This window comes from Pezoporus flaviventris, unplaced genomic scaffold, assembly GCF_033815535.1.
Source record: "Pezoporus flaviventris isolate CSIRO_AGI_PZ_B2104156 unplaced genomic scaffold, CSIRO_AGI_Pfla_v1 ptg000031l, whole genome shotgun sequence".
In the NCBI taxonomy this organism is placed as follows: Eukaryota; Metazoa; Chordata; class Aves; order Psittaciformes; family Psittacidae; genus Pezoporus; species Pezoporus flaviventris.
Window position 1 is genome coordinate 58723688 of NW_026892579.1, and position 27858 is coordinate 58751545.

Consider the following 27858-nt stretch of genomic DNA (forward strand, 5'->3'; position numbering starts at 1 on the left):
CATGGGATATGGGTGCTCCATCCACCAAAGAAGGGTCAGGTAGAGCCCCAGAGCAGCCTGTTTCAAACCTGTGGTGTGAGCATTTACCCAGAAAGCCGGGTAAACCTCCAGCCTAATGGAGGTAATTATGCTCAACATCAGTTTGTACTTAACGTAGCATCTTCTGAGAAACAGAGGTACCGTGGTCAACCATTAATTACTGCACATCCAAACTGTAACTGTAAAGTTTGCTCTGACATGCCAGGCACCACTGGCACCCAATGGGCAGCCCCTGAACACACTCACAGCCTGCTCCTGAACCAGACCCCCTCTGCTGCACTGGAGGAAGCTCCTGGAGCGGGGGGGGTGCAGGGCCTTTGCCTCGTCCTTGTAGGATGCTAAAATCCATTTCCGATTGCACGTACAGCCATTGCCCATGCAGCACCACTTGTACGTGGTTTTCCATCCAGGAACCCCGCGGGGAGCGGGGCAGCGGCTGCCGGGGAAGGTCAACGCACAGGCTAAGGGAGGCACCCTGAAGCTGCCACTGCTTTTCAAGGGCACTGGAGGTGACGCTGCTCCGACACCACCACCCGGAGCTCCTCAGCCTCCGCTGCCCGCCGGCTCCTGCGCTCCGCCCCAGCTCGGCCGGGGGCCGGAAGAGAACCCGCAGCGGAGCGGAGTGGGGCCGGAGCCGCGGCGGCCGCTCCCCGCCCAGCCCAGGGTCAGTCCCGGCCGTGCCTCGGGCCCCAGCGCCACGCTGCGCTCCCATTGGCTGCCGCGCCTCAGGGGCGCCCCGTGTGACGAAAACCCCGCGCTCCCATTGGCTGAGACGCTTGCGGTGGGCGGGGCGGCGGGGCCGCCGCTCGGTAGGTGCGGGCCGGGGCGCGGCGGTGGTGGCTGTCCCCGGGGAGGGATGGGGGGGGGGGGGGGGAGCATGGCCCGGCTCTGCGCGCCGCCGGGGCCGCTCGGGGGTTCGGGTGTGCGGGAGGGCGCAGAACGGGCGGCTTTACCCTTCGGAAGCCCGTCCCCGTTACCTACAGCGCGTTCTGTGCGTGCCGCCAGCAGTTCAGGGCACCCCGGGGTGCGGTGCGTGCTCCGCTTGTTGCCTTTGTGTCGGAATTGTTGCGTTTAATACGCGAGTGTTCAGCTTTGGAAAGGTTTGTTTTCGGGCAGAAAGCATGTCAGAAAAGGAGCAAAAAGTACGAAACCTCACATCCCGCAGGCCTGAAAGGCAAGAGCGGTGTGGTTTCCCCCCAAAACAGACCCCAAACCACAAGAAAACCAGAGCTGGTGGGAGACAGAAACTATCAGCGGACTCTGCCCTTGTTGGAGTCTGCCAGCCAAGGGACGATGCCCACGGGCAAAGGGGGGTCTCTGGCTGGGACAGAGCCTGCGTTGTCCATTGGGTTTTGTGTGGATCTTTGGCAGGCGGCTTCTGGTGACGTGGAAAGGAGAGGGATCGCTTTCCTGGAGGGCTCCCTGTGGACCTTCTCCCATTGGAATGAATGAAGCGGCCACTGTCCTCATTTCCTATCAGTCGCGGGTTGTGTTTCTGTGCCGCCCCGGCGCTGGGGAGACAATGGAAAGGGCTCGGGTGTAGCCGGGATTTCTGGCTGGGTTCCCTTGGGTTTAAGGGCAGTGGAAAGTCTCCGCCGTGCCCAAGGCTGTGGTCGCACGTCTCTCCTCAGAGCAGTGCCTGTCCTGACCGAGGACTGGGGTTTGCTTCTTCCTGGCGTGAGCGTTAATCTTGGTGCGGCACCGCCACTGGACCTCTGAGATTGAGTGGTTTTGGTGGAGAATGGTGAGAAACCTCGTTTGATGCGAGCCTGTGTAGCTGGGAGGTGCACTGCGTGGCACTGGCGTTTTCACCTTGGTTTTAAATAGGACTCTTCGCCTGGTTGTCCTGTGCATGGGGTGTGTGTGACTTCCCCATCCAGTTTGCATCCAAGTGTGGTTGGATGTCCACCTCCCTCTGAAATGAGCTGAAATTAGCTGCCTGAGTTAGGGGCTTCGGGAAATAAGCGAAATCTCTGTCATCCCTTTGACTGCCTTATTCTGAAAGGAGCAGATTTACTCTCGCTTGTGTGTGTTGGCAGGTTTCCTGGGTTCTCTTTAGCTTCCAATTAGCTTCTGGAGATTTAATGAACCTGTGAAGCAGCACTTGCTCTTTTTTTAATGACTGATGGCCTCACGGAAGTGTGCATCACTGCAGTGCTGCCTCCGTAAGATCAGCAAACAGCCCTGAAAGTTCAGATTAGTCCAACCTTGGCGCTCCTGCAAACAGCTACAGAAATAACAGTTGGGTTCTGACCTGTAATTTCTTCTAATGTTGTTTCACACATGCTGTTTAGATTTATGGTTAAGCTTATATCTGGTTTATAGTTGTTTTTACTGAGCTGACAACATGACTCAAGCCACTGCATCTGTTGGAAGTAATGATGTTTGAATTTAATGTGGCACCGTCTTAAAGGTAAAGATGTGCTGTGGGTGAGTGTTAATTGCTGCACATTCAGTTTGAAACTTTAAACTCGAATTTGATGCCTTGTTAAGCTTTTCTTCCTTTTCCGCATCTTTTTAAATCACTGCCCAACAACAGAACTGGTTGTTGAGGCGTTTATGTCCTAAGCTACAGGTGCCCAGCACCCTCCTCTTTGTTAAGGTTTCTATTTACTGGGTCATTTTTGGATGTAAGGCACTGCCAGGTATGTGCAAGGAGGAGTTAGAGCTGCTGAGATGCCTGTTCATATCATGGTAATTAGTGATGTTCTCTGCTGAATCACCTGCTTGTCACAGGGGAAAGCACCCAAAATGGTGAATTTAAAGCTTTGAAATGGATCCTGGAATTGAATATGTGCTCATTAGGTTTTGGTTGGAAGAGGAGGTATCCAACCAGGGAGCATTGTTTCTCCCTGTGGCCAAGGCCCTAGCTTTCAAAGCCAGTAAATATATCTCAGGGGGTTTTCTGGGCATTTAAATCACCTGTAGGCTGGATTTGGCCTTTGATTCACTAATGTTTGCTTGCCTGTCTGTTTAAACAAAACTGATTCAGAGGGACCAAACAGGAGGTGGTGAAGGCTGACAGGTAACAGGGGCTGCCTGTGGGGGCTCAGGAGACCTCTGGCCTAAACAGTCTCTATGATGGATACGTGAAGAAATCATACACATGCTGTGTGGGAAACACTCATGGGTTCCTGAGTGGTTTGGGATACTCTTTCATCAGAAATCTATCTTCTGTTGAACAAGTTGTATATGCTTACATGCATTTTAATGATACACCGTTGTATAATATGTAGGTAATTTAGCAGGGGTGGGATTATCAATTACATTTACTGCAGTCCGCACGCCTTTTTGTTTGGATATACAACCTCTCTGGGGGAAAAGAGAGCAATGCCATTGATTTTAGGGTAACGTGATGTGCGTAGGGTTGTTCGATAGTGACCGAAGTGATGGAGCGGTTGAGTCCAGGTATCAGCAGAGGCTTGCATGGAGGGCTGGGAGAGCCCAGGCTTCACTCGCCCTCTCCACAGCTGCTGCCATGCTCAATATAGCTGTGGCCCTCGGGGAGGGGAAGGCAGCTGCGGTGCCGGGGTTCGGGCTCCTCTGGAGACCCGGCATGGCCCTGCTGCTCTTTGTTCTGTGCACGGGCTCTGCCCATGGGAAAACCCCTGTCTCCGGGAGGTGGGATCATAAAACGAGGTTGTGACACAACAGCTAATGGAGGATGTGAGTACCAGCTTCTTCCCCATTTCCAAGTGTTGTTTGGGAATACTCTTCTTCCTTCTTTTTGTTCTTTATTTGAGTTTGCCGTTGATGTTCCCGTTGCTGCCTCTCCATCAGTGCCCTGGCACTAGCTGCATGAGTACCAGCAAAACCACTCTGCCAGTGTTTTCCTAATGCCAGCACTCTGCTTTGGGCTGGAGTTGCCGAAAGAAGCTTTGGTATTGCCAGCGCTCTGAGGATGTGACTGAGCCTGGGGAGGGGATTTTGCCAGTGCCAGTTTTGGTGCTTTGTGAGTAGCCCAATGGGTGTCACTTATATTGAGAGTGGCTTCGAGTCCTGCTGGCTTGGAGAACGCAAGCAGAGGTGCTCAGCTCTGGTGTTCACTGAACAAGATCTGTTGGGTCTCCTTGGTTTGGCTCTGCTGCAGCTCCTCACTCCAGGCCAGTGAGAGGTGGTGGTGGAGCATCTCTGTGCACAGAGCACTCGGGGCTCAGCTTTGAAGCATCTCATGTTAGAAGGTTCTGCAGCAAGATGCAGTGGGCTTGGCCATGCAGCGGGCTTCAAAATGTGTCACTGGTTGAGCAAGTCTTCCCATTAATTAATTGCACAAGGAGTTAATTCCATGAGCTGAGCTCGAAGCTGCCAAGTGCCACGTTTGGGTTTTGCAGCCTCCTGCCTCCCCCTCTTATTTTTTATATATACTTCTCACTGCTGGGTGGTTTCCATTTCAAGGCTTTGAGTTTGCCTCTTAAAACCCCCTCAACTTCCCATCCCAACAGCCTTCAGGGCTCAGCCACCCTAAAAGGTGCTTCACGTCCTACTTAATGTCTCATTTGGGCCCAGTTACCGCATGGGGTACAAGCTGTTTGTGAGATTGGCCATTGATCCAGGAGACAGTCGCGCTGTGCCGGCGAGGTTTGAAGCACAGGTTTGGTCTCAGTGCAGCCAGAGCTTTAATTAGGTTTTCCCTGTCTGTCATGTCCTCAAAACCAGAAAACACTGCTGAGACACAAAGGTTTGCTCTTTCCTCTGTCCCACTCGATGCCCAAGATGCGATTTTCAGGTCTGACTCAGTAAATGCTTTATCCCTCCATTATTAGACATACCCAGTTTCCTTACTTGGCATGGAGACGAGGGGGTCCAGCAAGTGCTGCTACCGTGTGTTGTGTGTTTCAGAGAGCCTGAGGCTTGGCATCATCCTGTCCCAATGGCTGTGGATGTGGGAAAATCGCTTTCCGAAGCCTCGCTGAGTGGGAAGGCCGAGAGCAGCGGTCGGTGGGACTGTGCAGAGGTGGAGACGGACTACCCAGAGCTTGCACACAGCCTGCGCCGGGTTGCAGGGGCAGAGCAGGCCAAGCCCTGCCCGCAGGGGATGGACGGCGTGGCACTGAGCAGGCACAGTCGCTTGGCCACTGGTGTTACCCAGGGAGGCTCGAGCTACCACCAGGAAGTGCCTTCAGCATCCGCATCCAGGCTTCCCAGAGCAAGGGGAAGCCTCTTGGAGGCAGAGGCGTTGATCTATGGTGACAGTGGTGATGTGCCTCTTCACGTTAGACACCGGTTCCTGTTCTCAGAGGAGCAGCAGGTGAGCGGGGTGTACATACGGGTGTTGCTGCATCACCACGAGGTCCCAGGTGAGGTGGGGACTGGTGTGTTTGGTCTGTCCTAGTAAGGGCTTTCCCCCTCCTGCACGCAGAGCGTGCCCTGGGCTAAGCCTTGAGCTGGGGAAGCGCTTGGGCTCCAACGCCAAAGCCGTTGCCTCCATTCCCATATTGCTGCTGCGGAGCTGGGAAGTCACTCGGGACAGGGCTCCTTAAATAAGTGCCTCTCGCTGCCAAATGACTTGTGCAGCTTCCCAAGCCCTCGGGATGCCTTTCCTTAAAAACAAGCCTTACTGCAGGCTTCAGGCAGCTGCATGCCATCCTGCAGACGGAGCAGAGCTCCCCTTCCAGCCTCTCCTTGCAGCAGGTCCAGGACTGGCCTTTCATCTCCATACCTAGCACAAAGGGGCCTTTTGTTTGGATCCTGTGCTTCATTTTATACCTCTCTCTCTCCCTTTCCCCCCATCCTGGAGCAGGTGAAGGCATCGGGCTGTTGGGAGCCCGTGTCCAGCCCTCCCAGCTCTGCAGAGGAGAGCATCCTTGCTGGTAGCTGCCACGTTGCCGGCCGGCAGAGCCAAAGGCTGGGGGCTCAATCCCCACTTTCCTCCACGCTGGAGCTCCTGCAGCCTCAGACCCCACCGAGCCCCAGGACCACCCTGCGGAGCCGCTCCGCATCGAGCTGCTCCGCTCTGTCTTCGGAAGAGAACGGCCTCTCCGAGGAGCCATCCCGGAGCTTGCCGGCCAGCGTGGATGTGCCTTCCCCTGCCACCAGCACCCGGGACCTGTGCCGCCGGTGGGGAGCAGCACAGGGCAGGGCGCTGCGGGTGCGCAAGCCCTTCGGTGCTCTGCTTGACTACCGCAGCACCGGGGGGTGCATCAGGGGGATGTCATCCTATCAGGCTGATTACTGGGCATGTGCCCTCCCGGATTCATTGCCCCCGTCTCCAGACCGTTGCTCGCCCCACTGGAACCCCAATAAGGAATATGAGGACTTGCTGGATTATGCTTATCCACTGAAGCCAAAATACAAGCTGGGAAAGGTGCCGGATCCTTTCTTCCATGACTCGGGGATAGGTTTGGACAGCTTTTCTCTTTCCCCTGAAGGCACATCGAGGTCCACCAGCATCTATGGCCGAGGTGGGCAGGCTCAGGGAGGCAGAGAAGGTGGACGCTGGGGGTTCATGGGCTCTGCAGAGAGGTTCTCTACCGTGGAGCCTGGAAAAAGGGGCCTGTCATCCTGTGAACCTTTACCTATTGCAAAAACATCCTCCACAAGAAGTGCTTCCTCTCATCCTTCAAGAGGCTTTGCTAAGGATGGAGCCACGGAGTCAGCTGGGACGGGCTCATCTGGCCGCCCTGCTGCGGATGGGAGAAGCTGGTGCACCAGAGGGAGCCCCTTCCCAAAGGACAAAGGGCAGGCGAAAAGCACTGGTAGGTTTTTACCTACAACGGCAGTGCTCCCCTTGAGGAAGGAGTGGGACGGTGATGAAGAATTCCTCTCTCTGCCTCCGAGACTGCTGGAGCTGGAAAGGCTGGCTCAGTTCTTGTCTGATCTTTCCTTAACTATAAGGACTCCTGGGCATGACCATCATGAACTTCCATGTCACAGCAACAGCAGGAAGCCCTGTTCATCCCAGTTGGCTCCTTTCGGAGGAGCAGGTGGCAGGGATGGAAGAGGGAGTTTTGAGGGTTATGCTGGGCTGTGGCACCCCTGCAGCTCTCAGAAGTCCAGCCAGGAAAACACTGAATTATGTGGCCGCATCCATAGGGATCCTTTGCAGGGGCTTTATCTACCGACTGGTCTCAGAGACACGTTGGATGGCAGGTACCTAAACGAACCACGGGTCAAGGGGCATCCCAGGAAGAGCCTTCAGAGCGAGTCCCTTGCCCAGTGCATTAAGGTAGGCTGAGACCAGAAATAAGGTTTATTATGGGGAGCTCTCACATGAACTGTGCCTGTGTTTATGGCACAGTTACTTAAGGCTTCCCCTTCTGCATGGCGTTTGGTGCCTGGCAGCTGTGTGTAATTTATGCAGGGGGGGCTCACTGGAGCAGATAATTCTTTCTGATGGAGCAGGAGCCCAGCTCACTTCTCCTGGGGGGATCAGCTTCCCACCACCCATCCATCCTGCAGCACTGCTGCATCAGGGAAGAGGCCGGAGCTGCAGCTGGGGCTGGTGTGGAGCCCAGGGTTTGCTGCCTGCCCCGTCCCTCCCACTGTTCAGTGCTATCCTTCCACTGGTGCTGTGCTCCCCACCTTCCCCTCCATTGTCTTCCTCACCCCAGCCCTGTGCTGCATTGGGAAGCCATGGTGGGCTGTTGGCTGGAAAGTAATTATTATCCTGCACGCAGCTGCAAACACCAGGGCAGCTCATCCCCTCCTCTTGCATGGGGATAACTGCTGATTTAAAAGGGCCTTTTCTACTGTCAGCATCAGGGTGTATCTCACCTCAAATCATGGTTCCAGGGGGAAAGTAGCTCAGCTTTATAGCAAATTCCTGACTCCTGAGGAGCAGGAGTACGGCTGCAGTCTGGTTTCAGTGGGAGTGTTTAGGGATGCTTATATGTATGAATGGGAGGACAGGAGAGAAGCAGGGAGCAGGCACTTTCCAAAACAGTGTGGGCTCACCTGTTCCTGTCCCTGCCGTGTCTTTGTTGCAGGAACAGATCAATAACCCCTTTTGTTGTGCTCTGTTGAGCAGATGTTTTGCTGCCAGCTGGAAGAGCTGATCCGCTGGCTGTACAACGTCGTGGACATCACTGACAGCTGGGTACCACCCTTGCCGGATGCCAAGAGCATGAAGGCATCGCTGCACCGCTGCTTGGTAGGCATCACCCCTGGCTTTTGTTTCCCCTCTGCAGTGCTGGCATGGTCCAGGCAGGTGATGTGGGATGCATTGGGCGTGCAGAGCTGAATGTGGGAAACTGCTCCCTGGGCAACCTGCAGTACATGTGTTTCTTCCAAACACCCTTCTAAGCAGCGCTCCCTTCTCCTGTCCTTCCCAGGAGTTCAGGAAGGACGTGGCCAACCACCGGAGCCTGACAGAGAGCGTGCTGGAGAAGGGAGAAGCTCTCCTCGACTGCATGGCATCAAATTCACCAGGTGAGGAGGAGCAGCTGAGCAGGGGCCGGGGACACAGCTGTGATGCTGGCCATAGCCTCTGCCCCACAAAATCCCTGGCCCCTGTGTGTGTGGAAGCAGTGGGCACAGCTTGCTCTTCAGCAGCTGTATGGGAAGAAGGGGTTTACATCTCCATTGCTGTCTGGAGACTTGAAGCTGAGGTGTCTCAAGGGTTCAAAGTGGTAACTTTCAGCTGCACCATGCCTTGACCCTTGCCTTGTGCCGTGCCATCCACTGTGGGTGATGGATGTGTTTGCTCTCTTATAGGTCCCTTAGGTTTTATCTTTACTGCAGCATGGCCACTGGGCTGTGGGATGCTGCCAGCCTGCAGCTGGGAGATGCTTTGGCCTGGTGCAGGAGGGGTGATTTTCACACCCTGTTTGCACTTGGTGCATCCCAGGCTGTGGCATGGCACATATGGAGCAGCCGCTCCGGTGACCTGGTGCATCCTGCGTAGTGTGTTTCTAAAGGGTTGGCTGCATCTGCAGTCATCAAAGGGGCTTTAGTGGCTGAGTGCTGCATTATGGGATGGGCTTTCTGGCACAGTCCCAAAGGTCTTCTTTAGGAGGCCCTATTTCTGTATCTTCCCTCTTAACATGGAGCCTCCCAGGTCCCTTCCCACCGTTTCCAAACTCTGCATCACATCTTGGATGGGGTGAAGATCAGCTAAGTGATTTCTAGCACATTTCCTTCCAAAGCCTGCCCAGATGAGTGGCACGCTCTCCCTGCGCTTACAGACATGAAATTCTCACATTACTGCCACCTCCGTTCATACATTCCTGTTTTCCAGTTCTGAAGGACACGCTGGGTTTGATTGCGAAGCAGTCAGAAGAGCTGGAAACCCACGCAGAGCACCTGTACGAGTCCGTTCTAGCTGCTGTGGGTCCCATGCGGGGCAAGGATGGGGTGGAGGACAAGGGGGTGCAGCAGACGGCTGCTCAGTGGGTAAGGAGGGGCAAACCAGCCTTCTGAGGCAGGGGGAGAGGGGGGAAGATAAAACACCTAAATTAGCAAACACCATCCATCAGGCTTCGTTATTATTTCTGTCAATCTGATGCTTGGAAAGCCGAGAAGGAGAAGAGAGCAAGGGTGAGCTCAAAAGGGATGCCCCATGGTCTGTACGTGTGTGTCAGGGAAGAGCAGGGGGGTGGTGACCCAGCTGATGAAACCCAAGAGCACGATGAGAGCGGTGGCAGCTCCTCGGAGGGACACAGGGAGCGGGCAGGTCACTGTCAGTCAGGGTGCAGAGGACAGCAGCAGAGCAGCTGCTCTGATGGAATCACTTGGGCAGCAGAGGGAAGACCAGGAAGGGGTGTTTTGGGGGGGGGTATTTCCTCAGAACCATTCTGCTTTGCTGTGTCATGGAGGGAAGGGGGAGCAAGTGAATCCCGGTGTAAAAGGGGCTAGAAAACTTGTTTGCTGGTTGTGTGTCCAAAGGGCAGTGAAGGGCCTGCAGCACAAGTCTTGTGAGGAACAGCTGAGGGACCTGGGGGTGTTTAGCCTGCAGAAAAGGCGGCTTTGGGGACCTTATTGCTCTCTACAACTGCCTGAAAGGAGGAGATGGAGCAAGGTGGGGGTCAGTCTCTTTTTCCCCCATGTAGCAAGTGATAGGACAAGAGGAAAGGGCCTCAGGGTGCTCCAGGGGAAGCTTAGACTGGATACTGGGAAAAGTTGCTTCCCAGAGAGGGTTGTCAGGCACTGGAACAGGCTGCCCAGGGCCATGGTGTAGTCACCATCCCTGGAGGTATGTAAAAGCCGTGTAGATCTGGTGCTGGGGAGCATGGTTTAGTGGTGGGCTTGGCTGTGTTAGGATCATGGTTGGCTTGGATGATCTTAAAGGTCTTCTCCAACCTAAATGACTCTGTGATTTCTTGACCATCTTCTTTCAACTAAAAGAGAGGCAAAAGCATCTCCAGAGGGCACGGCAGGAGTGCCAGTGAACAGGGGTGCAGGGGTGGCAATGGCACGTGGTGTCTGCAGGCAGAGGCACCACCAGCTGTGTGCTGCCATGGGTAACCATGTCTGTGTGGAATGGAACGCTCATGGGTGCTGGCGCTGGGGCCAAAGCACAGGAAGGCTCTTGGCAGCTTTTAAGCACCCAAAGGCAGGAAGTTAGGAACTGCAGGATAACCTTGGCCACCCCCTATTACCTCAGACTGTCGACATCCCCACAGCCTGCTCCATGGCACGCCGTAACATTTGGAGTTACAAAAGGGAAACGGTATTTCCAGCACTTTAGAGATTAACAATAGCTTAAGTGTTCAAGGCCAGGTTGGACTGGGCTTGGAGCAACCTGGTCTAGTGGAAGGTGTCCCTGCCCGTGGCAGGGGTTGGAGCTGGATGACTTTAAGCTCCCTTTCAACCAAAACCGTTCTCTTATTCTGTGGTAAGTAGCCTGTTTGTTTAATTGATAAATATACCTCTATGAGAGCTATATCCTCTCACTAGTGAGCAGCTCTGGAGGTGATTTAAGGAAGTACAGCATGAGTGTTTTCTTTGGCTGTTGGATTGCAGCCAAAGCACAGTAGCAAACTTAATCCGTTTCATTTCAGGTGCTGCCTCTATCAGACCTGGCCTTGATCAGCCAGGCACGGGATGGCTGAGAGCTGCAGCAAGCACCAAAGCACCTCCTTCCCCTCCCACAGAGACGCCAAAACACGTACGAGCACTGTGTAGGGAGTTAACCAGCTGGGGCTGATTTTGTGCTGGTTCTTTACTGTGGCTTGAGAAGGGCAAGCTGTACAGCAGTTATCTGGCTGCTGGGCTGTGTAGCTCATGGTTGTGCGAGTGAGGAATGTGCAGCTGGCCTTTTGGGGTTTGTTTTTTAATGTAGCTTTCATGGGGTTTTTAATCGAAGTGGCTTTGTTCCATGTGTGAGCAAGAACGTCAGGAACACACCCGTTTGTAACTGAGTAATCCACCGTGTGCCGTGCAACTCCCTCCTAAGTAAAGCCGTGTGATTTGAATAGCTGTGGTCTCATGGTTTGTTTGTGATCTTCAGAAATAGGTTTGAGAAGCCAAGAAATAGCAACTCCTCCTGCATCTTGGGAGCAAATGGAACTCCTGTTTATACTTAGCCACAGTCCCTGATGGAGAGGGATTCTTCATCGGGGCTGTACCAACAGGACCGGGGTGATGGGTTCAAACTGAAACGGGAAGTTCAGGTTGGATATAAGGAGGAAGTTCTTTACTGTGAGGGTGGTGAGGCACTGGAATGGGCTGCCCAGAGAAGTGGTAAATGCTCCATCCCAGGCAGTGTTCAAAGCCAGGTTGGACAGGGCTTGGGTGAAGCATCCCTGTCCATGGCAGCAGGGTTGGAACTGGATGATCTTAAGGTGCTTTCCAACCCTAACTATTCTATGATTCCTGTTGAAGCAGAGCCTGTTGAACCTCCAGCTTCCTTAGGCATAAACACAAACAGCCAATATACTATAGGAATCTTAGTAATAATCCGGTGAGTACCCTCAGGGTTATGCATAAACTGCTGCTTGCTGTTACTTGCAGTAGTGGTCTTGATGCTGTGCTGGGGTCCACTAGGTGCAGCTCTTGCCCTTCCCCTCTTGCAGCTAGCATAATTCATCATTGTTCACGTAACAGTCACAAAAAGCCTCCATACCCTTTCTGCAACAGAAAAAGGCATCTCGAGTAGCAGAATGAGAGCAGTAAATGCCCAAAGAGTTACAGCCAACTCTAGAATGTTGGTACTTGGCTTTAATTAACCTTTCAACTCAATGGTGATCAGCATGTTCTGGTGCAGAAGATGTAATTTCCTCCCATTCTTGTGAGCAGAACAACATGAAGTTTCTGCACTGCACAAGCACAAACTGAAGCAGTTACAAATGACAAGTAACTCACTGAGTCTTGTGGGGTCTTTTTGGTACTCTCCCGTCTTGCACGTCCTCAGCTTAAAAAAGGGCAGTGTCTTTTATTGCCAAGGTGCAGGTGACAACTCAAAGAAAGCACCAGGTGAGGCACTGGCACAGGCTGCCCAGAGAAGCTGTGGCTGCCCCATCCCTGGCAGTGTTCAAGGCCAGGTTGGACGGGGCTTGGAGCATCCTGGTCTAGTGGAAGGTGTCTCTGCCCTTTGGCAGGGGGTGGAACTGGATGAGTTTTAAGGTCCCTTCCAACCCAAACTATTCTGAGTCTAAATTTCAGCAGAAAGGCTCAAGCAAATGGTTACAGCAAGACTGGTCTCACTGGCATTGCCAGCACCAGGTCCCATACCTATGGGCACTCAGAGTAATGCTTAAACAGTTTGCATTTGAGCTCACAGGTTAAAAGACAACAGTGCCCTTGTTCCAGGTTTCTAGGTCTGCTCTGCTCTCTTCCACACGCCTCCAGCCCGACCTCTGCCGGCTCTAGCATTTAATAACACCAACCCGGTAACTCGGTAATGACTTAGGGACAAAAAATAACCACCAAACAACTGGTGTAGCCCAAGCTGGTTTTGCAATGCTTTTATTACTGTATATATTAACATTGTTTTGGACAGTATGTAGCAGGCATCTTGACATTTAAGTTCATTTGTGCACTTCTCTGCAGGGAAGATGTTTTACCCTCAACACACCTCCTCCTGGTTCACTCCCTGATCTTGGCAGCACTCACTACTCCTACTGCTCCTGCTCCCAAGGAGGAGCAAGTCACATTGTATAATGAATTATACCAACAAGCACATCTCTAATAGAAAGCACATCACTTTATTGTGAAGGTCTCAAGTGGAAGAGTTCAACTTAACCATGACAATACTTCATGTATTACAATTGCCTGTTGATTTATGCAACTATGTTGAAGAAAGCTGTTAGCCAAAGTCACCCCCCCCCCAAAAAAAAAAAATAATCAGAGGATATTTGCACCAGTTTTAGTTTATACCTCACAACATACCTAGGCTATATTTTTTTTTTACTATCACAGGGTGTATTTACTACTAGGGGAATGTTACATGGTCTTTCAAACATGAGACTATTTACAGAATAGGCTGAACATTGGAGTTTAGATAAAGCTGAACAATTTTACATGTATAGGAAGTGTTATAGGCTAGCTTTCCTGTGGCTTTTAGCTAGACGTCAGGCACTAATGATTTGATTAGCTCTGTACAAAGAATCACACACTGTCCAAAACCTCCTGGCTGCTGGTTAGTTCCAAATTGTTCCAGATAGCGCCTACTTTGAGCAACAGGCTGGGGTGGGGCCTCCCTGTCCCATTGCATCCTTCTGGTGCCTCTATGCATAACAGAATAGAAGCTAAGCTGTTGCACTAAGTCAGAAATGGACTGATTAGAAGAGGATGGAATCAACAGTATATAGAAAAGACATAATATACTGGTAGAAAGTTATACCACCTCAAGGTTACACTGAAGTCATTCATGTTAGGGAAACACTGTTCTCTACCCCTGCTATCAAAGCGGACAGGAATTCCCTAAGTAGAGTCCTTGAGAAATAAATTAAGTTCCAAGACCAAGTTAGGGAACTGTTGTACATTCAGAGTGCATTATGCCTCCCTGAACATCGGCTGGGTGCTTCTGGTACAGCAGATGTGCCTTAAGCACCATGACCACTCAGTCTTTTGGGCCACAGTCACTAGTTTTACTTGCAAGGAAGGGCTCTGGTCTACTAGGAGGTCTGAGCGCCATGGCTGCACACAGATACATTTTGTGCACAATGCAAGCCTGATTTCCCCCTTAGCCATACAAATTAAGACAATATTTATCACCATACAGTTTGATATTACTTCCAATAAGTACAATATTTATTAAACATTTTCTTCAGTTTTGTTACATATTGTGCAACAAATTACAATATTCTGCAGCCACAAATTATATGCAGAGTATGAAGAAACTATTAATCAGATAGTGTGATCTCTCCATTTATAATTCTACAAGAAGGAACTAGCAAATCAGATCTTACATATATCTTACTAAATTTTATGCATGGAAAGTGACAGACACTGTTGTGCTGTTTGATACAAAATGGCTAAACTTCATCTTCAGAAGACTAAACCTGACATCTAAACATGCCAATAGAAACATCAAAACAAAAATACATCCTAACCAACCACAGGAAACAGTCTGGTATCAGGAAAAGCAACAAGGATTACACGTTTATAAACCAGCACACAAAGGTTTAAAACAGTTCTGAAAATGAAGTTAGCTGTCTTGAGTCAAGGGAATAAAAAAAGTCAGTATTGACCATTTACAATCTCTGACCTTTGTGGAGACGGTAAGAATCTGTTGTAGTGCAGCTACATACAGTACAATTCAGGCAATTTTTTTGTTTTTCACTTGGGTTCAGATTGCAAATTCATTGTTGTGAGACAAAAAGGGGGGAGGAGAGTTTTAGCAGCAACCTCCACTAGACTGCTTGACTGGAGTGCTCTGAATTTTAACATTGGACTTCTCTGCACCACCAGCTGTCGCTCCGGGGCCCATTCGTTTTTTAATCTCAGCAGCCATGGTCATGAAAGACTGTTCTACATTTGTGGCATTCTTTGCACTGGTTTCCAAAAACGGAATTCCAAGAGAATCTGCAAATTCCTGCAAATCAAAAAAAAGTGAATAGTGAGCTCACACGCTGCTTAGTACCTCACCTTGTTTCCTGGGGCATCGCTGGGTAAGCTGCAAGTTCCAATACCACCACCCCATTCCCAGGCTCCAGCCTGATGAAGACGTGCATTGCATGGGGTCAGTGAGCTGCTGGCATTTATGGTACCTTGACATCTGCATACCAAGACACGTCTTTGCACTAGAACTTACTCAAGTGTGTTACAATCCAGATTAGGTGCTCAACTGAGCAAACTCATTAACATCAACATACCTTTGCTGTTGTATAGTCTACTACTTTCTTTGTGGTCAGATCACATTTGTTCCCCACCAACAACTTGTTGACGTTTTCACTGGCATAACGGTCTATCTCCTGCAGCCACTGTTTTACATTATTGAAAGACTCCTAGGAGATAAGAGAGCAGTAAGCAAGACCCTTAAAACTAAGAGGAAAGCTCAGCATTATTCAAGCAATGACTTGGAAAGAAGATAAAGCAATGTACTTCATTTATCAGTGCAGCTCCCAACCACAAGAGAGCTCCCTAATGCTACAGTACTCCCCCTGATTGCCTCAGTCAACACAGGGTCTGTGCAGCTCCTCAGTCCAAGCCCTACACAATCAGCACTTCTTCCCCTCCTGCACTCCCCCCCATTATTTCTCCCTGCTCCATATCCTGACTATTTAGCTTCTTTCATCTGGGACTCTTCCTCCTCTTCCTGTAGCACAGATAAGACATAGCCCAGCTAAAAGCAGAAGAATCCCAAGCATTTACAAAGCACCAGGTATTAGGTGCAAACCACACTGCTGTAGAGATGGTGGAACAACCTTTGACTCCAGCAATGCAGAACTGCCACACTGCACCAATATCCAAGTTAACAATTGAACCCAATTGTTCTTTTTCTATCAATTCAGGAAACTCTACACTTCCCAAAAGCCCTTCAGACAGGGCTACTGCATCAGTAATCTTCAGAGATCTTTCACAGAAGACACTGCCTCAGTTGTACCCTGCACACATGCTGACAATGTTCTGCTTCAAATGCCAGGTTTTGCTGCAGATCAAAGTTCAAATACCTTAAGAGATGTTTCAACAACTTCCACCAGTAACTCAGACTTCCTGTGACCAAAAGCAGGGTGAGACGTATTCACATTGAACAATCAATTACCCGCCCAGCAAGTTTTAGGTTAAGCCTGAAATAAAATGGCTAGAAAGCCACAGATCCCATTGCTCCTTTTATTTCTGTGTTTAGCCCCAAACCAAAGACTAAAACATACATTCGGCTTCATAAGCTTTTAACACAGCCTGAATAATACGGTCACTGTCTCCTTAGTTAGTGCTCAGTTGTTGAATTCCCAGTCTTACTTATCAACCTAGTGTATTCCACTAGGAGAAACTCTCCAGGGACAGGTTTAGCACTTACCTGATCTGTAACATCATACACAACTATGATGCCATGAGCGCCTCTATAGTAACTGGAAGTGATAGTTCGAAACCTCTCCTGTCCTGCCGTGTCCCACTACAAGGCAAATAACAGGACTGGTTATTGCAATGTACCTGTTCCAGTGTTTACATACTGGCTTCAGAAATACAGCTCAGCTGATCAGCTATCCAACTACAAGCACCTCCAAGTCACAGCTACAGGAGCGGCTCTGAAACTGTGTGCATCAAACAGAATTTGAGAAGATCAGGATACTTTAACTGAGAAGAATTACACTTCAGTAGGTACTTTTCTAAAGTGCTCATTTGTTTGCTTTCAGGCAAGTACAGCCAAGAGATCTCACCAAGGAAAACATTAAGCAGTTGTGATCCATGAAGGAGCCATGGTTCAGTAGTCAGAAGAGCAAACATGAACCAGGGCTTGAAAACCTGCTAGGAATAAGGTCAGAGAGATAGGGGTCTCTAACATGGACACTCCCTTCAACTTCCCTTTGTACAGGAGCTGCAGCAATAGATTGAAAGGCAACATCCTCTTCAGAGGATGAAATGCAACTCACACCAAGCCTGGTTCCCCTCCAGGGAGAGTTAAGGAGTAACACTGGGTGCTTGACTTCTCCCCCCAACCAGGCCAGAACAGCACTCACCCAAACACCTCTCTGCCTGAAGCCACATCAAGAATAGGGCTGGCTGCATATAAAAAACAGTCACTCACAGCCAGATGTCAGGAGTGACAGCACTCCTAGTGGGCTGCTCTGGACTCGGGACGCTCACAACAGTCTGGAGGCTCAGACTCGGGTTTCTGGCTGTAAACTCTACTTCTGCTCCACAGTATGGCCTGGAATCCCTGAGTCACTGCCTTCCAGTCCTGACAGCCTCTGCTTGAGCTGGAAGCAGTGGCTGACAAGGATTGTGTGACCTTGCACAGATATTAGATTTCATCACACCAGTCACCCTTTTAGAGTGCTTCACGATTAGAGGAAAGAACTGCCAAGTCCCTTCCCCTGCTTAATTCCAAGTGAAAGGCCAAAAGCATAACTAGAAAACACTGCCCAGTGCTAAAGCAAACGGGCCAGTTACCAGCATCTGTGTCAGTTTTTCCATTCAGGTCAACAAAAAGAGTTTCCAGCACTGGACACTGCAGTCTGCTATTAACAGCTGCTGCAGAATTCTTGGCATTTTGGACAACTGAGTTGTGATACTCCTGCACTTGCACAAATTCTTGCTAAATACTGCAAAACTATCAGTTTTGAGAAGAGAGCACTTCAGCACAGGATTCCACCCTCCAGCTCACAGCCCCTAGTGCCTTTTAAATACTTCAGCTTTTTCTTCTTCCCAGGAAGAAGAGTTTGTAACAGGTCATTTCCTCTTTCAGGCAGTCAGCCTTGGTAAGCATCCTTCTTTAAGGATAGCACATGGAATCCTGTCTTGTAAAAACTGCCTAGCCTCTTGTAGCAGGGAAGATACTGCTTCTATTTTAATGATTAAGGTACAAAGATAACTATTAATAGTTATGTAGTTCTGTGCTTCAACAGATTCAAGTACCCAGGAATTGAGAAATACTACTTACTATCTGAAGCTTGATTGTTTTCCCATCTAGTTCTATAGTTCTGATTTTGAAGTCCACACCAATCGTGCTGATGTAACTTTCTGTGTACGTGTCATCCTAGGAGAAAGAGTGAACAGAAGTCAAGCCAGCTGCATCTCTTCCACGGTCACCTACTTTATTATGCAACAGGCAGGCACCAGGCAGACAAAGGTACTTAATTCCCCAGCAAAACCAGTTTGATCATTCATGGCAAAATCCAGAGGGTAGAAAGTATTTTCAGAGTTTTTGCTTTACACATTCTGCAGTTTCTTAAAAGCACCTCAAACAACAAGAGTTATGTTCCAAAGAGCAGTTAAAAAGCCCCCTCTGGAAATCCTGTAGTGTTAAGGCCTTTTGAACTGTAGTTGAAAAACAGTCTCTGCTCATGTTGGCAGATTGAGGAGCTACTTAGAATAACCATTACAGTTATTAAGGTGCCTCAGACTTTCATTTTCCTTTGATGGTTTTTCATCTGTATTATAGAGCAGCTACCTACAAGTCAGAGGCTTTTCCTCAGTCACACTCCACATCTGAATTTCAGATCCTCTGCTGCCACAGCTGGTTGCTAAGGCAGTTTAGTTACAGATGAGGTACTTGTGTTAAGTCCTCAGCTCTGCAGCCTGTGTAAACACAGGAAGGAAAACACAACCCTGTTTTAGGAGCTTAGATGGGCCTGACTGCAGGGTCTCCAGCAGGCCTTAAGACACATAGGAAGTGCTGGATGAGTCTCTGCTACCTTCTAGTGACTGTTAGCTTGCCAGCATGAAGGAAGTTCCTATTCCCAAAGCGCCAGCAGGATAGAGCTTCATGTAAAATATACCACAAAAGGCTTTATGCAACCAACAGCTATCACAAAAGCTACATATTTCTTTGGTTGTGAATGGAAGACACATTAGGCAATATATCTACCTGAGGGAACACATGCAAGTAAGAAACATTAAGCCTTTTGGAATGACATGACATTTATTTCCTTAACATTTCAATACTCAAAAGGGTATGTTTGAAAAGCCTGATGCAATTTAACCTACAGCAAGAACACAGGTAAGTGAATGCTGTAGTAATTCTTTATGTCAGGGTAAAAGTCACATTTCTAAAGGAAAAAGCTAATTAGTTGAAGAAACGCCAGATAAACTAAGCCTAAACTTAAGCTGCTGGCTATCCAAAAAGGGAAGCTGGATTATTCACATGATGCCAAAATTAATTCAGAAGTATCTGCAAGAGAAGCAGGCAAGACTGATCTGGGAACACTGCTCAAGCCTTGGTGTCATTTCCAACCCAATGCCTCCAGGTCCATGAGCAGAGCAGGATACATGCTGCTAGTGTTCATACTGGTTTTAGTGTCTCCCTGTCCTAATAGAGCACAAACAGCAGCTGGAACAAGTTTACTTTAGGTGATGCTGTTTGTAAGCACCAGACCAGTATTTCATATTAACAACATGAAACACAACAGGCTGCCTCCAGAGGCGCCTAAAGCAATTGTTTAAGCTGGGAAACTGCTGCCATCACCTTGTAGTATGAGACTCAAGTTTGTGGACTAGTGCTCCACATTCTCCCTTCCTCTCCCATGACAACGTAAAGCTACACTTTGGCATAGACAGAGTTCACTGGACTCCAGCTTTTTCTACTCAGAGCTGTCCAATCCCTTTTAACTTCTCCTGTTGACAACAAAACTTGAGTTTCTTGCATCAAATTTCAGCCACAGCAGCTCACCAGCTATTTTAACATTTTATTATACATTCATTCACTAAAGGAAGCATAAAGCCTTATTATTCCTAGAGCATTATTTAAATCAGTCCTCCCCCTGGCTAAGCAATTGACAGACCTTTTCAATGAAGACATCAAACTTCATCTGGCTGAAAATATTCAGATCAAGTAGTAACTGATGAAGGTGTTGCCCTGACACACTTGTACTCTTCTTGCCTGAAAGCACACACCCCAGAATTCAAGTATGTTCTTCCATCTTCAATGTTCTACCACTAGTGTAATGATGGAAGTTAAATTAAGATACCTTGCTCTCAGCTAATAGGAAAATGAAAATTAAGCTTAAGGCATATTCATGATACTATTTCTTTCCATATTACTCATACATCAACTAGAAACAGAAGACAGGAAGGTTCTGCAGTATTTTAATTATTCCTTAGAAAACCAAACCTGACAGACATCAGTCCTTTCAAGAAGTTCTTGTAGCAAAGAGGTGCTTGCTAAGTACCTGGTAGCTTTTTTTACATAGAGTTTTCAAGCACGATCACTTACTGCAAACCTAAGTAGAAGGCAAGATTTCCCAACACCGGAGTCTCCAATCAGAAGTAGCTTGAATAAATAGTCACTGCAGAAGGAAAAAAAACACAAGATTAAGTCACTTAATGACAAACACTATTGAGAACCAAGTTCCTTATAGCTAGTGTATTATGAAGGGTAAATTAATTTACTGCTGGGGAAGGCACCTGTAACTCCAAGCTTCTCTAGCCTAAACTGGCTAGATACTCGCAATTTACTTGGGAAGGGAAAATGCTCTGAACACAGCAGTTTTGCTTCAAACTGTACTTTCCTAGGAAGTTACTCTGCGGCTATTATGTGACCATCAGCAAGACTAACACAGTCCTGCTTCAGCTCTTTGTGTTCTAGCTAAGATTAAAATCATGCAATTAAGTGCAAGGCTCACTGCTTGGTTGAGTGACTCAAGTAACACACAGATGGTAGTAACAGCCTGCTGCCCACCAGAGCCATTGTCTCTGCATCTTCTTTAAAGTTAAAGGCCTGATTTCACTGCCCAGCTTCACCAATACCACATAGCTGGCCAAAAGCAACCAATTCTTTCCTCAGCTTAAGTTACCCAAATTGAAGTTCCAGCTGAACCCAACAGCACAATATGAAATTTAAACACACAAACTATGAATGCTAAGTTTAGTGGCCTGCTAAAACAAAATGAACATCCACCTCCCACCATAGACTATTAACAGCTGACAGCAACCACATACTCCACTTGCCTTTCAGGAACTAAAATAGAGCTAAAGCCATTGCCAGAGGAGGTTTTGTTCATTCTCCAGAGGATGTCAGATGCGATATTAGGAATTCTCAAGTCACACTGAAAGAGGTGACATTTTATTTGCTTAATACCGAGTTCTCCCAGCATTGAGGGAACAAGCATAGTACCATCAATGCCCAACCTAGACTTACACTTCAACAAGTAGTGAACACTTCATTGATGGCATACATTAGATTGTGTTAGTCATAAGACTAATGGGGCAGTTTAATACTAGAGATCAAGTAGCACAGGGAAAGCACCAAGCCACCAATTACACAAGCTATTTTATTTTGCATGTGCTAGACTAAACCAGTCTATGTTTACAACTCTTCAGCCCTACAGTGTCCAGGATTAAGCCCTGTTCTTGTTAAACCACAGGAGTTTAAAACAGACATATTTCCATGCCCTCTTAATCAAACTGAGAAGGTAAAGTATATGCAAATGCCCAAAGTCAACTGTCCCCACCTATTATTCCTCAGCACTGACACTGACTCTGGCTGGCAGGAATCCAGCCAGGAAACTGCATCCATACAGCCAAGCAGATGGTCAACTGCTCTGCTTGTCACTGCTCTGCTCCAGTGCCCAAATAACCATCATCATGGCTGGTCCCTGTCAGCAAGAACAAACTCAACTGAAACCTCCCTCTGTTTCCACACCACTTCTCTTAAGACTAGAAGCCAGAAACGGCAAATATAGCAACTAAAAAGCTGATCCTTAAAATGCAAGCTCCTCCCACAGTGCAAACCTAAAAGCACTCAAGTTATTAAAAATAAAATCAAAGCCAAAGAATACATAGCAGTGTACAGTCCCAGAACTCACTACTCCACCTGTCATTACTAATACAAGGCAAGATGGTTTTAGTATAGTGACTGTTAACCTAAACTGTTCAGGGGAGGTAAGTTACATTACATCACATCACAATCCACATATCACAGAATCATAGACTCTTACCAGCTTCAAGACAGCTGAAACATTATTACTGGCCAGAAGCATTGTTACTGCTTGTGCTCTTACACTGGTGATAACAGCCAAAATACACTTTTCTTGAAGCTTGGGCCTGCCCAGAAGGGGACACCAAAATCCCTCCTCACAACATGGAGTACAGAGCACTGCCTCCCTGTGTGCTTTAGGAGAGTTTTGCGTTTCCTGTGGCTCCACTTGCACACACCACAGCCACTCTGACCAGCCAGTGCTTGGGGATGCACTTGTGCTTCATCACAAGCAAAAAACATGTTTTAAGCCTAAGCATCACAAAAATAAATGGTTTAAGCCTCAACATCACTGAAGCAGGACTGTACTGATCATTGTTCTAGTCAGACAACAGAGCTACCCAGCTCTGTTGTCTCTCATCCACCAACTCCCATCAGGAACAGAAGGAAGGGAATACCCAATAGCAACTGCAGCAAGACACATTTAATACTTCTTACCCCACTAATAATTTAGCTCAAGAGTAGCAGAGAAACCTGGGTCTCCAGGTTACACAGACTAAGTTACAACAGCTCTGAGACCTGGTCCACTTAAACCTATGCCTTCTTCCCCATGATTAGGCATAAACTGAAGCCACAATTGCCTAAGCCTTCAAACAGCTCCTTCCTACCTCAGCAGGAAGCTTTGGTTGTTCAGTTCTCTGCAAAACCAGAATTTTCAGTAGGCCTGAAGTTAAATTATTACTTACAGCAAGCACTAATACACTTGAAAGTATTAGAGCTTGTAGCATGTTATAATCCCCTTAAGAATGGTAGCACATGAATATTACCACTGTGTTGTCTTCACTAAAATTAGTGGAGAAAAAAAAAAACCCTTCCTAGTGTAGCAAAGTAAAGCTTCAGCAATGAGTCTGAAAGAGTTACTTATGAGCCTCCCCTTGCTTCCAAGCCCCCAAGATCAAGTAGCTTGTCTTCCCCTGTTACTCTTAGCACTTAGAGCAGCTCTGAACCGGATCTACCCTGCCATTAAATCTTTTACTGTTCAGAAGCAAACAATAATGGTTTATACACAGCACTACTGTTGAGTTAACACATCAAAAACCCAGAAGCTTTATACTGGGTTTGACATCTTTGTTATGAAGACTTTCCCTCACTTTTGCCTTCAGTACTTCCTGAAGGAAGTGACAACCCCGGGCTCACATGGTGACTTAAGCCACCAAAGCCAGGGCCAGCACCCATCAGGCTGCAGCATGGCTGGATATGGCCTTTACCAAGTGAGCTTTGTCCCCAGCCACAGAAACGGGTGATGTGTCACAAAAAACGAGTTTTGCCAGGTAAGAAAGACTGACACTTAGACCTGCATCAATCCAGAGGTAATTTAAGAACCTATTTAGGTTTTAAAGAGATTAAAATCATTCCATATCCCAGTGATACAGTGCTTTCCTTTCTAGATACAGCTGCTCCAAAACCTTTTAAAATACAGCAGGTGCCTTGAGAGCAGCCTTGAGAACCAAATCAGCAGCTTGTTACACATGGTGTGCTGCTAGAGGCAGCTCTCAGGGTACAGCAACATTTTAGATCAAATAAAAATGAAAATAAGCTCCAAAAATGTGCAGAGATCTATTTCTAGACTGAAGTACACTGAGAGAACATTTGTGTTAACAGGTTCAACTGTAGCAATGTGGCCAACAAACCCTGCAGGTTAATTCTGGTATTTGCTCCTGAAGAGCCACACCACCAATTCTGAAGTCACTGAATTTTACTCTTTAAACTCAAAAGCTTAACTCATCGGCTCTTCTAGTTTAGGGTGGCTTCACAAAGCAGCATAATCTTCTCCACAATACCTGGAGGTAGTGTGAATTCAGATTTATCATTCAGCTATTTCTCACCATTTATATAAGCAAGTCATACCTCACTCCTGTAAGACAGCACACTGGAAGAACATGTGCAGCAAGGCAGGTAGGTTTGTACTGTCAGTAAGAGTAAGGCTTTCAAATCCTTCCCATCAGGAAGAGGATATGGCAACTTCCTCTTGCTGAAGAGATAAATGATACATATGTGTTAATTGCCTCCTGCAAAAAAGGCACCTCCAAAGCAGCCCTGTCAAATTCTCAAGCTGTGAAGCAGCATCTTCCTGCTACAAGCATTTCCCATACAGCAGTCAGCAAGTTCAGCAGAACACCAGGAAGTCAAATTCAGGACAGATCTGGGAACACCTGTGTAGAACAAGGGACCTCTGGGCCTCCGATACTGCCTTTTGTACAGCTAGATGTGGGGATTTTTTAAATGCCAGGGAGGTTTAATGCCAAAGCAGACAAGACTAGGTGGTTACCCATATCCAACAAAGAATTGCTGGAAACTGCTTTAATCATTATGTCAGCTGCACACTAACTGTGAACAGGTCCTTGCAGCAGCCTCAAATCCCCAGTCTTTGTTCTACCACCCAAGAAAATTTGAAGCACAGCTGGCTGATTACACACTGCTCATGTAAGTAAACAAAATCCAGAAGACAAAGCCACTCTGCATCGCAGATTGCTGTTTGGAAAGGTGAGAACACAAACAATTTCAGATGATTCCAGCACCCCAGAAGCTGTCACTCAATTCTTGTCTACTGAACATCATCACAGAAGACATCCCCCCCACCCCTCCCACTATTCACTAACCCTTCTGAAGGACGCAAACCACCCAAATTTACTCTTAAAAACACTTCATCTCCTCATATCTCCTTGAAGGAGGTATCTAGAACAACATCCAGACACTACAGAACAATGATCAAGACTAACTGCTGATACCACTTGGCTGTTAGCTAGTGCACCCACCAGTGTGTTTATGCTAGTCCACCTACTACATGCAAGTTGCATAAGGGGTAGGAAATGCCGAACCTGACATGACCTAGTCACCAGAGTCAATATTGACACTTCCCTCATTTAAACACCGTAAGGGGGGAGGAAGGCAGAAGGAATACATCCCAGTGCCAGGTGGGCAGGTGTTCCCAGATTTTAGCTTCCAAACACTAGCACTAATATCTCATTCATCCCTCTTCAGCTCCTTCACTTGAAGGAAAGTGCATTAACTACTTGACTAAGCTGCCCCACAGCTCTGGAAGTTAAGGAAGCTCTAAGAACACATACCCATCCCTGCAAACCCTTGCACCAACAGCTGCTAATCCTGTAACTTCAGTATGAAAACTGAAAGAGGCAGGTCTTTCACTTTGAACCAACTCTCCCACTGGCCTCTGACAGAGTTCTGGTACATCCAGGAGAGAGGATTTGGGGCTATAGCCTGATCTGAAGTTGTGATAAGGAAGTGAGAACGTGTTACATTATAGACAAGGAACTTTTAAAAGGACAAATGGTCATCTGTATCTGTTACAGGTAACAGAAGGAATAGTGTTGTAATCCTGTAAGTCTTATTCCCGCTTTAAAACTGACCCAAGTACACATATTACAGTGACAGATAATTTCTGTTCATCTCACCACACCCTTCCCATTCTCCTATCCTCATCCTGCAGACACAATCCTGTCAGGAAGTACCAATTTAATACTACAAATTAATCTTAAAATACAGCTTTTCCTCCATCTCAAGGACTCGGCCCTCACCACTAGGAACAAGCACTCTTCAAAGGCTGAACCTCCCTCAAAATGTTTTCCCTATCTTCATAACATCCAGTATCTCACTTCAGGGAACTCCTCTCTGCATCAGTCTAGAAAGCAAAGAGGCTTTACCAAGGGTAAAAATACCTATGAAAAAAGCCCTCTTCAACCCGTTTCTGTACACTGTTAGTGGTCCAACACTTTGCTGGCAGTTTTTCACTACAAAGCCCACCAGTCTGCAAGATAAACTTTAACTTGACTATCATTACAACCACAGAGGTACCAACTATTTGCTGGTCTTTCACCCACTGACTACCTCCAGTGACTGTTTTGGTGTTTTCCAGAGCCACAGGAGGAAGGCTGTTATGTCATCTTGCCAAGATGTAACCCGAGTTCCTGGCTGTACCTCTTAACTATCCCCAACAATCTCACACTACCAAATGACTGCTTGGCCTTCTACTCCTGCTTGCTCTTCAGGTGATTTTAAGAGGCCCAAAGTGCTTGCAACCACACTACCATAAGCATTGAGTACAAAAGCCGTAGCCACACAAGTCAGTAGCCTCAACTGTGTGGCAAAGCATGGTTTGAGGACCAAAGTTGTGAAAGCACCATCCATGATGAGAGGCAACGGGTATCTAGAGCTGCAATGTCATATACCACACGTGCATTTGAATACCATAACCACTTCAGTTACATTAGAGGGCACAGCAGCTTCACCATTTCCCAAACTGGAGCGCCAGCAAAGCCAGCATCTGAAATACTAAAACCACCCTTCAACCATAAAGTGTTGAGAGCACAGCAGTTTTAAAAGTGCTTTTTAAACTAATCCCAACTCCCTCCCCTTATTCACTCAAAAAAGCTGTGAGCAAAACAAGGTTTATGGCCCCTGACATCCTGGTGGGCAAGTCCCTGCTCTTCTAGTTGACAGCATACAGACACCTATTGACCAGGGAGCTCAGGCATCCCTACTCCCGAGCAGGCCAATTACAGAGAAAGGCCATAAACGCAATGCGAGGTACAACAAACCTCGAAAAAAGCCTGTGTCGTTACCAGGTTTTCTAGGCAAGCTCTATTTCAGGCCAAGACAACCCCAAGAGCGTTTCATTATCAACTCCCAGCGTTGCAAAATCTACATAGGCAAGAAGTGTTTTGCAAGAGCCATGTGACACACACATGACTTGCAGCTAAAGTGAAGGGTGGACCTCTGACTACTAAGCTGCCAGCAGCAAACCGGCCAGGAAGATCGGCTTTCACAAAGCGCTGGTTTCCCCCGTCACTTGTTGGAGCTTGGGCCCCGATGCGCAGTATCGGGACCCGGGAAAATCGCCGTCCGCTGCTCCCGTACTTACTGCGCTCCAGCGGAGGGAGGCGGGATGCCAGAATCACCGGCCCCACCGCGCCGGTTTATGGCGGGGGCATCATTAACTTTTCATAGCCCGCCGTGCGGATATCCCACCCCCTCCCGCCCCGCCAGCGCCCGTAACCCAACCCCCGGGGACGGCTCCCGCAGGCCTAGCGCCTCCACGGCCCCCGCAGCACCACTCCGCCAGTGGCCAGGGGCCTTCAGACCCGAAGGCTCGGTCCTTCCGCCCCGTTCCTTTCCCACCCCCCCCACCCTGCGCCAGGCCCGGCGGCCGCCTCCTTCCCCCCCCTCCCCGCCGATCGCGCCCCCCCCCCGGGCACGGAGCCGCGGCGAGGCCCTGCCCGGCCCGCACTCACTATTCGGGATTCATGCTGGACATGTCCGTGGGGCCCGCGGCCCGAGGGACGGCGAGCACGCTGTGAGGGGGGACGGTCGCGGCCTGGCAACTGCCGCCGCCGAGGCGGGCGCTCCGCGGATGCAGACGTCCAACAGCTGCCGCCTTCTCCCGGCGCTCGGCTCGGCCTGCCCCTCCGCCGGCGCCCTGCCCGCTCCGCGGCCTCCGCGCTCTCTCCTCAGCCCAAAATGGCTGCCCGAGCCCAACCAGGAAACGGGGCGGCCTCTCGCCGAGCAGCGCTTACATGGCCGGGGGGCGGCCGCGGGGCACGCCGGGAAACCGAGTCCCCCTGCGGCGGGCGCTGCCGCTCGGCGGCGCTGCTCGGACTCGCTTTCCCGGCGTGCTTAGCGGCGGCGGCGGCGCATGCGCTCGGGCACGCCTTTCTTCCCTGGGCCCCGGCGGCTGGCAGCGGCGGCTGGCTCTGCGGATTGGCTGGGGAGGAGCCGGCTCGCGGTGACGTCAGCGGGAAGACGTGGCAGCTCGGACGAGTCACCGCGCGGGCAGGAGGGGGGCGTGGCCTCGGCGGGCGGGGCGGGGCGGGGCGTGGCGCGCGCTGCCGCGCCCAAGCCTCCCCCCC

At 49.0% G+C, this 27858-nt stretch overlaps 2 protein-coding genes and 1 long non-coding RNA gene across 7 annotated transcripts in view; 2 read left to right on the forward strand and 1 right to left on the reverse strand.

Moving 5' to 3' along the window:
* LOC133273243 (uncharacterized) overlaps nucleotides 1–27858 on the forward strand; it is a 168973-nt gene that overhangs the window by 132346 nt on the left and 8769 nt on the right. The window lies entirely within an intron of this gene.
* Nucleotides 790–11392, forward strand: CEP68 (centrosomal protein 68). Of its 4 annotated transcripts, none has more exons than XM_061461437.1 (7): nucleotides 790–848; nucleotides 4879–5287; nucleotides 5780–7204; nucleotides 8006–8128; nucleotides 8310–8406; nucleotides 9215–9369; nucleotides 10977–11392. In XM_061461437.1, exons 2-7 carry the CDS (start codon nucleotides 4910–4912, stop codon nucleotides 11025–11027), a joined length of 2229 nt encoding a protein of 742 aa, XP_061317421.1. In that variant the 5' UTR covers nucleotides 790–848; nucleotides 4879–4909; the 3' UTR covers nucleotides 11028–11392. The 4 variants fall into 4 exon arrangements, with proteins under 4 accessions (XP_061317421.1, XP_061317424.1, XP_061317420.1 ...); XM_061461440.1 differs by having other exon boundaries at nucleotides 831–852; XM_061461436.1 differs by lacking the exon at nucleotides 790–848 and adding an exon at nucleotides 1507–2178.
* On the reverse strand, nucleotides 12867–27520 carry RAB1A (RAB1A, member RAS oncogene family). Of its 2 annotated transcripts, XM_061461441.1 has the most exons (6): nucleotides 27244–27514; nucleotides 20234–20306; nucleotides 17963–18058; nucleotides 16379–16474; nucleotides 15234–15365; nucleotides 12867–14953 (listed from the first exon to the last, which is right to left on the reverse strand). In XM_061461441.1, the coding sequence occupies exons 1-6, from the start codon at nucleotides 27264–27266 to the stop codon at nucleotides 14756–14758; spliced, it is 618 nt and encodes a 205-aa protein (XP_061317425.1). In that variant the 5' UTR covers nucleotides 27267–27514; the 3' UTR covers nucleotides 12867–14755. The 2 variants fall into 2 exon arrangements, with proteins under 2 accessions (XP_061317425.1, XP_061317426.1); XM_061461442.1 differs by lacking the exon at nucleotides 16379–16474 and having other exon boundaries at nucleotides 27244–27520.

Coding starts and splice junctions, on each gene's coding strand:
- RAB1A (XM_061461441.1), bottom strand. CDS start 27,266: ATGTCCAGCATGAATCCCGAATA. Junction 15,366..16,378: donor TGTATGATGTTACAGATCAG/GTAAGTGCTAAA, acceptor CTTATCTCCTAG/GAGTCTTTCAATAATGTAAA. Junction 14,954..15,233: donor TAGACTATACAACAGCAAAG/GTATGTTGATGT, acceptor TTTGATTTGCAG/GAATTTGCAGATTCTCTTGG.
- CEP68 (XM_061461436.1), top strand. Junction 8,129..8,309: donor CATCGCTGCACCGCTGCTTG/GTAGGCATCACC, acceptor TGTCCTTCCCAG/GAGTTCAGGAAGGACGTGGC. Junction 9,370..10,976: donor AGCAGACGGCTGCTCAGTGG/GTAAGGAGGGGC, acceptor GTTTCATTTCAG/GTGCTGCCTCTATCAGACCT.